At 34.0% G+C, this 8,757-nt stretch overlaps 1 protein-coding gene across 1 annotated transcript; it reads left to right on the top strand.

Moving 5' to 3' along the window:
• The first annotated feature begins 5,036 nt into the window (after nucleotides 1-5,036).
• LOC110280544 (AP2-like ethylene-responsive transcription factor AIL6) lies at nucleotides 5,037-8,173 on the top strand. Its single transcript, XM_052262823.1, has 5 exons — nucleotides 5,037-5,045; nucleotides 6,538-6,611; nucleotides 7,605-7,652; nucleotides 7,778-7,857; nucleotides 7,989-8,173. The coding sequence occupies exons 1-5, from the start codon at nucleotides 5,037-5,039 to the stop codon at nucleotides 8,171-8,173; spliced, it is 396 nt and encodes a 131-aa protein (XP_052118783.1).
• Nucleotides 8,174-8,757: the final 584 nt, after the last annotated feature.

Consider the following 8,757-nt stretch of genomic DNA (forward strand, 5'->3'; position numbering starts at 1 on the left):
GTCGTTTCACGCACAGCCTCAGCCATGGTGTTCATTGCAGCTATAAAAGCATCCGCACCCCTCGTCGGTTCCTCTGCATGGTTTGCACCACGCCTACCACGTCCTCGTCCCCGTGCAGCCATCAAGATTCTGTGCACACCCAACATGTAATATTAAGGTGATCAGTCTTAACATTTCAGGCAAAGTGTGAATAGTCTCTAAAATGGAAACACAATGACAATCATGCAATTCATATCACAACGATATCCTATGTGCATGAGACACAACTCAGAGAATGCAATGAAGCATGATTCAGTCCATATCCCCAGGCTTTAATAAGAACGAACTGCTCTGATACCAAGTTGTAACAACCCAATTCCCAGTAAGTCATGATCATACCAGAAATCAATTGTCACCAACTTGTTCACATGAAACCTTTACTATGTATTATTAAGCCTGTAATCGGGTTAGCGTACTATCGAGTTTTGGATAAACTTTTATAAATATATATATATAACCTGAGTTAGCATACAACCCTTCAGAAATACTACTATGTACAACCCAACACTCCGGACCCAGGTCCATATAGAAAACCCCTAAATTGGCACCCGAACTAGCCTAGTCCACTATGTAAACCCTACTCTCTCAGTGAGTCTGACCAAAAGTGAGAGATTAACACAAAGGCTAGGTTAACACAAAAAAAACTATCAAAAGGCACAACCGCAGCTCCCAGGACTCAGCTGTCATCGTCAGAGGAGATCACAACCACATCAGAACACTCCTCAGGATCCTCGTCCTCGTCATCGGAAATCTCTATAATCTCGGGAGGGGCACTGGCACTCGTGCTACTGGTCTGACCAGCACTCGCCGGTCCACTAATAGAGGCGGTGAGCGGCTCCTCAGAAGATGGCTTGGATGACGATACTGAGATCTGCTCCACGGGGATGTCCTTCTCCGGTACAGGCTCTGGAAAATGCTCCTCCATGGGCTCAGGTCAGGGTCCGCCTAATCCGCAGGCTGATCGGGATGCTGGTGAGGCACCGGCCCATCATTAAACGGGTGAAATGGAGCATCCGGGTGGAGCCACTGCAGTGGGAACTCATAGGGCATGTCGGGGTTAAACTGTGGAGTGTCAATCGGGTGATGGAAAGGATGATCACGCAGAATGTACATACGAGTCCTAATCTCCGTAGCTACTACATAAAACCTATGCTGTACAATATCCTCGTGTATATAGGGAGGGTCCATCTCGTAAAATATAACTCCGGTCTCCATCTGAAGGGAAGGAAGAGAAGGGGTAAGAACTGGGGGGTTCTTAGTAGGGTCGAGGGTGGTTAGTTTAGTCAGAATTACCACAGTTCAAGTAATTCACAACGAAATATCTAGTCACCACAATTCAGAATAACATTAAAGAATGTATAAACACGAGAAGACAGTCACAAACAATTTCACAATGTCAAGTAAAATGCAAATGCGCAACAAGAATGATGCAAGTCTATTCCTAACGTAGGCCATGAGCTCATGTGTCGGTTGCCTACCCGCTCCCGACATTACCCGAACACGAGTCCCAGATATGGTTTTCCAGATGCATCAGTGTGCTTATAAGTCGTACGGCTAAGCCGCATACAGTGTGACTTTCCAAATCAATAAGCGTACATCTGGAAAACAGTTCTCAGTGTGTGGGCGTCCCCACTTTACATTTGGCACTAAGGCCCAAACAATGTCACATCTGCTCTCCTGTGGCAGTAATTTTTTGAATAAAAACTCAAAATAGCATTTTTCTTTCAAAACTTAGTTTATAATAATAAACATATCCTCAGTCTTTTTATAAAAATATAATGACATCCTTTAAAATAAAATTTCCAAACTAATATCTTGTCCTTCAACGAGACCGAAAACCTATTTTGTTTTTATCAAAATATTAACTTAAAAATTTATCCATTCTCGAGCTGACTAAACACAACTTCATCAAAATATCAATATATCAACAAAATTCAATATGAAATGCAGTCAAATTTCAATAACACTCAATCCAAAACATCAATTTACTTTCAAATATCATTTAGTCGGTGAAAATTTATCAAAACCCTACCTTCGTACGTAATCGAAATACTCGAAACTCTAGAGAAACTTTCTGACTGTGCTGCTGAAGGGAAAAATGTCCGGAATCCTCCGTGCCTCCTAGAACTCCAGTTGGCCAAGCTCAAGGGGTAGGGAAGCTACGTCACCGTCGATTTCCACTGGATAAAAGTAACGCCAACACGTAGAGGAGGAAGATACGAACACTTTTACCGGATTAGATTTTTTATTGGAGTTGCGGATCGCAAGTAATCGAAGTTGGAAACTCACGGTTCCATGGTTTCGTTCTCTTCTCTCTCTCACGGTGTTTCTCTCTCTTTTTTTTTCTTTCGTTCATTCGGTGATATGAAAGAGATGAATGTGATTAAAGGCTAAGGGTATTGAATGAGAATTTTGTGATACTAAAACTCATTAGGTGTCAAAGTGTTATATATATACAAGCCACGTTTCCTTTCTTTTTGTTTCTTAATTGACTTGTTCATGATTTAAAAGAAAGAATGGATTAGTGCTGAAGCATTTATTAAGAAAAGGGTTAGGTGTCATGAAAAAGGACATACCTCATTGGTTATATATATATATATATAAAAGAAAGAAGTAACTAATAATAATAATAATAATAATAATAATAATAATAATAATAATAATAATAACTATAAAAGATTAACTTAATTTTTGTCTATCAAAATAGTTTTTAATAAATAGTTCAAACTAATAAAATAAATTATATTTAAATTAAACTTCAATAATCATAAAATTTTATTTAATTATCTTTGTTAAAAAAAATAGATTTCTTAAAAACAAAATCTCAATATAATATGATAACTTATAAATAACTAATTACTTAATTTTCAAAAAAAATCCGAGATGTTATAGTTTGAGTGTCAATAAATATACTACTTTTTTTCACTTATCAATTATTAGTTTAAATGTAACCATTTATCAAAATTAGATTTTTTTAAAAAAGTTATTATTATTATTACTTATCTGAAAGATTTTGTACAAAATATTTTCACGTTTTGCACAAGTCTTGAAAAAAAAACTATGATTTACAAATCAAACAAAACTCCATGGGCTATGAGGCATTGAAAGTAAAAGTTTTAATATGACTAGCTACAAATATTTTTTTTAAGCGTCTTGTTATGTTTTACTGCTTGTTTGAATTTTTGTGTTATGTTGTATGGTTTAAATCTGATACACGAAGACTAATAACTTAAGACACAAAGAAATGAATAATATTATCTGTTATGTGAATCTATCATTTATAATTATATTAGCTCATGATGATATTATAAGTGTGTTGTATCTTTACTTAGTTTGCTTGAATGTATGGATTGATTGAACTTACTTATGTAGGAACTATCATATATCCCTATAAAAAGAAAATTTAGATAAAATCTACTAGGATAAATGAGGTTGAATTGGTATTTTCTTAGAAGACATAAATTTTGAGAACAAAATTATTTTTTTAGGGGGTGAGAATGTAAGATCCCAACTTTTTGAATCAAGTCATTTTTTAATAACTAATTAATTAATTAAAATGGTAATGATTTAAGATTTGAATTTAAAATTTAAACATATGAAAACACTAGTAGTAGTAAATCTCTAACCGACAATAAACAACCTTTTTAAATATAGTCATAATTAATTCTACATTTATTAGATTTGAATGATATTTAGTTATATAAAAAGATAAGAATGCTAGCTCTATTCCTTAAGTTTAGTATAAAATCAAATTCAAATTAAATTAGGTATATAAATCGGTTACAAGTTCATAGTAGAAAATCGCGCTCTTATTAGTCAGCCTGATATACTAACAGTATTTCGAGAATATCTCAAGCTGTGGTTATTCGATTGACTTGGTTTAAGATTAGTTTTAAAGCTGATTCAATTCTCTATAAATTTGTGTCTAATAACTATTTCCAAATTCCAAATGTAGAAAATGTTATAGGGCTCACAAAGTGACGATTCAGATTGAAGATTTCACCTAAATGCCTCCTAACATAATCTGCACATACTTAAGAGCTATTTGATCCGTCCTTTCTCAGTCTATTCCCTTTTTCTATACAAAACATTCTAGTATACACAAAGTCTAGCTATGAAATAAGTCTCTCGTCACTAACAAAATGCATCTATTTGCATCGGAATACCTATCGGAACTTTACTCGAGGTAGGGGTTTTTGTGCTAATTTTTATGTCATGTTTTAAATGTTTTTGAACATAAATGTTAGCTTTGCATGTCATGGTATAATGTCTATTTCCTTCAAACACATTATGCATTATAATAACAATCTTATGTGCATAAAAGAACTGAGGGAATGATCCTTTGGTAGGGGAAGGTGACCCCCAAAGACAAGATAATCGAGATGATCCTTCGGTAAGGGAAGGTGATCGGCAAACTTTTGGGAATCTTCGGTAAGGGAAGGAGACTCCCATCAATTTTATAATAATATATCTTCGATGCCATGACTTCCTTCTTGTATATGTCTAAATAACCTTGATTGTAAATTGAATTGAGGGAATGATCCTTCGGTAAAGGAAGGTGACCCCCAAAGACAAGATATCGATATGATCCTTCGGTAAGGGAAGGTGATCGACAAAACGTTTGGGATAAGAACCTTCGGTAGGGAAGGGGACTCCTACTTTTTATACCAGTTTGAGCTCGATACCTTCCATAAAAGCTACGAGAAAAAGTAATGAAAAGTACAATGAAAAGTGTGATCATGATTGTTCTTTTATCCTTTTTTAATTTATGATTATGTTTATTATTGCATTTAAAGATCCTTTCTTTATCCAAAGTTCTTTTTTGTATGATGTATGATATTGTTTAAGATCTTTATCTTATTCAGATATATTCTATTTGACTTATCTATGGAAATGTTACTATTCTTCTCTTATTTATTATTTATTTTGCCTTGCTTTATCGCCTATGAGAACATCATACCAAGGTTTATGAGTTTATATTTATATGCTTTAATGCTATGGCATTTGTACGTATCACACATGTCATAACATAAGTAAATGAGAAGTATCTAAAAGTCACACCACTCCGACTAACAAGGACTTTTGAAAATAATAATTGAATAGCATTGCATTATCACTGTTTTTATTTTTAAAACTCAGAGTGGATGGAGATGGATACGAAGACACCATATAGATAAACTACTGAAAAACTTTTATTTCTCACCCCTCTCTCCGTACCATCTTCGTGAATGATGCAGTACAAAGCAATACACTGCTCAGTTGAGTTAGGGTGAAAAGACAAGTGCACTATTAAGAGTAAGCTATCGAGGACGTAGATATAAAACATTAAGCACCTACCTTAAGAAGGAAGAATATGCAATTGTTTTAGGCATAGTTATACAAATTAAGAAAATTAGGATTTTCTCTGTGTCTTGTTTTATTTTTATTGAGTGATTGCAATTGTAACTATGATGTTTCTTGTTATAATTATTTGATATGAGTAAAGCCTGTCATTGTTGTGCCTTCATAGTTTAGCACGTCCGTTTTTCATGTTAGTATTTCTAGATTCACTTATATTTTTCAACTAGAAACTATTCTAATAGAAACTAGTTATTCAAGATTTTTATATATAAATTATTTTATATAAATATTTCATATTTGTTTTAAAAACAAAATTTCGCAAGGTTTTAAATATCAGCTACTAAATATAATTCAAATAAAGCTTAACTCAGTTTAAAATTATTAGGGTGTTACACTTTGCATAATATTAAGATTAAGATAGTTATTATTTTTTGCCTTTCTTTCGTGTTTTTTCTCTTTACAGGTTTGTGATTTTGGTCTGTCACGGATGAAGCACCATACCTTTTTGTCATCAAAGTCTTGTGCAGGAATAGTAATCCTTCATAGATATGGGATCTTATATGGCTGTTGTTAAACCTTAACAAAAATAATGATTAACATGCTAATGTATCTTTTTGCCTACAGCATGAGTGGATGGCACCAGAAGTCTTGAGAAATGAACCAGCCAATGAGAAATTAAGTCTGCTTCATTAGAGAAGGGGAATAAAATGAAAATCAATAATGTAATGGTTAAATTTTGTTTGCAGATAATTTTGACTATTACATAATCTAATGTTTTGATTTTCTTGGCTTATTTCCTTGCATATGAAACGTGACTTGGTGTATCTCTGGCTGCCACTACAGTCTATTTGGGTATGAAAAGCTTTCTTCTCTAAGGTGCCAGGAAAAGTGCATTTAGGATTTTCTGGTCAATTTGTGAATGTAAAACAACAAAAGTAATTAAAAATAAAAAGAAAGCAAAGGAGGCTTGGCCAAGGGACTAATTATATATACAAAAATATATAGAAATATTTTATGCAACTATTTTATGTACGTCAGTTCTATGCATGAGTGCAAATAATATATCTTCAATAAATAATAATTCAGGGTTTACTTGGTAACTTGAATTGGCAAGTTGCAATATTTGTTTATAAATTATTTCTACTTCTTATTCCATAGGTTTCCAATTACCCAAAAGAACTGGAGGAGATGAAACATGTAATAAAGCAGGAATTCATTGCATCACTGAGAAGGTTTGTCTGCATTGGCCTGTTAAATTTGAAACACTATATTATAACTATCAGAAAAGTTCTGCATACAAGTTATTAGGGCTTGTATGCTTTACAAGTTAATTAACGAATAAACCCCAAAAATGCGATGCAAGGCCTACGTTCTTCTTCTTCTTCCTCTTCCTCTTCTTCTTCCTCTTCCTCTTCTTCTTCTTCTTCTTTTCTTTCGTTTCTTGCCTTCTCTTTCTTCTTCTTCTTCTTCCTGCACGTTCTTCTTCCTCTTCCTCTTCTTCTTCTTTTCTTTCATTTCTTGCCTTCTCTTTCTCCTTCTTCTTTTTCTTGCTGCACGTTGTTCATCCTCTTCTTCTTCTTCATTTACGTGCTTTTCTCTCTGTTTTCTTTATTTGTTATTCTCGATTTCCATTATTTTTTGACATCAAGCTCTGAAATCATTTTTGAAGAAGAAGAAGCAGCAGAAGATGAGCAGGAAAAAGAGAAAGAGTTCTGAAATATGCATAAGGTGTACTTCAACGAATTTCGGGTGTATTTCTTAAATCCTTTAGGTGTATTTTTGTAATCCTTTGGGTGTATTTCTGTAATTCTTTGGGTGTATTTCTATAATCATTTGGGTGAATTCCTGTAACTGTTTGGGTGTATTTCTGTAATCCTTTGGGTGTATTTCTGTAATCATTGGGGTGTATTTCTGTAATCGTTTGGATGTATTTCTGAAGTTCCATTATCTTCAAATTTGGCAAGAAAATTGTTTTCATGGAGGAAGAAGAAAAAGAGTCGTTCATAATGCATGGTGAGTAGCGCGCTTTGGAAACAAGAAGTTGTTGAATAGCGTGCGTTTTATTTACTCTTGAATGTGGAAGTGTGTAATGCGTTAATTAAGTGTAATGCGTGTGTTTTATTGGATTTGTAAGACTTGTAAGCCAAAAAAACTTGTATGTATAACAGGCCTCTATAACTATACTTATATGTGGGTACTGAAATACGTGGCTATCTTTTTTGCAGGAAAAGTAGTGGCTTTTCCAGGCGAGCTTCCATATATAGAGGTGTGACAAGTTATGAAATTTCAAATGACTCGACATCATCTTTCATTTGATATCATTGTAGAGAATAATACATGTACTCATATTTTCTCGTATACTGGTCCTATATCTTATACTTGTTTCCAATTAATCCTGCAGGCATCACCAACAAGGTAGGTGGCAAGTGAGAATTGGTTGTGTTGCTGGAAACAAAGATCTTTACTTGGGAACATTTGGTAAGTATTTCCCCTTCATTTTCCATTGTGTTCCTGTGTTAACAAAGATGATTATTCAAATTGCTGAGTTTCATATACCATATGCTGATCTTATGTTATCACTTAATCCTTTTCTTATTTATGGGTGACAGCAACTGAAGAGGAAGTTGCTGAGGCATATGATATAGCAGCTATAAAGTTCCGAGGTGCAAATGCAGTAACCAACTTTGAAATGAGCAGGTACGATGTTGATGCCATAATGAAGAGCTCTGTTCCTGTTGGTGGCGCGGCAAAACGCTTGAAACTCTCCCTAGAATCAGAGCAGAATTTATTTTGAAATTAGAGTTTTGAACTTAAGTTTTATTTTGTATTTGAGTATTTATTTTTTAATGTATAAAACAATTATAGAAAAATTATATGTCATTAATTATTGTCTTATTTGTCTTGTAATAAAAATTGCATACTATATTTATAAGTTTGGTAATAAAAAAGGGTTGAAAATTTATATTGTGCAGCGATGAAGGTAAAATTAGAAAATTTTTTTTTAATTTGATAAGGCTATTGCCACGCTTTTAAAGCGTGGCCGTATCTCTTGCTATTGTCACGCTTTAAAAGCATAGCCATATCTCACAACTTTACACTTTAAAAGTGTAGCCATATCTCTAGCTATTGGCACTATTTAAAAGCGTAGCCATATCTCTTATTATTGTCATGTTTTAAAAACGTAGCTGTATCTAGCTACTGGCATGCTTTAAAAGCGTAGCCATATCCTCTTGCATACGGCCACGCTTAAAAGCATGGCAATAGATAAAAGCGTGGCGAGAAAAAAGCATGGCCATAGGTCACTAAAAGCGTGGTGAAAAGCTATCGCCATGCTTTTTCCCACTTTTCGCCACGCTTTAAAAGCGTAACGAAATCCTA

This window comes from Arachis duranensis, chromosome 1, assembly GCF_000817695.3.
Source record: "Arachis duranensis cultivar V14167 chromosome 1, aradu.V14167.gnm2.J7QH, whole genome shotgun sequence".
Lineage (NCBI taxonomy): Eukaryota > Viridiplantae > Streptophyta > Magnoliopsida > Fabales > Fabaceae > Arachis > Arachis duranensis.

Coding starts and splice junctions, on each gene's coding strand:
- LOC110280544 (XM_052262823.1), top strand. Junction 6,612..7,604: donor TTCATTGCATCACTGAGAAG/GTTTGTCTGCAT, acceptor TCTTTTTTGCAG/GAAAAGTAGTGGCTTTTCCA. Junction 7,858..7,988: donor TCTTTACTTGGGAACATTTG/GTAAGTATTTCC, acceptor TATGGGTGACAG/CAACTGAAGAGGAAGTTGCT.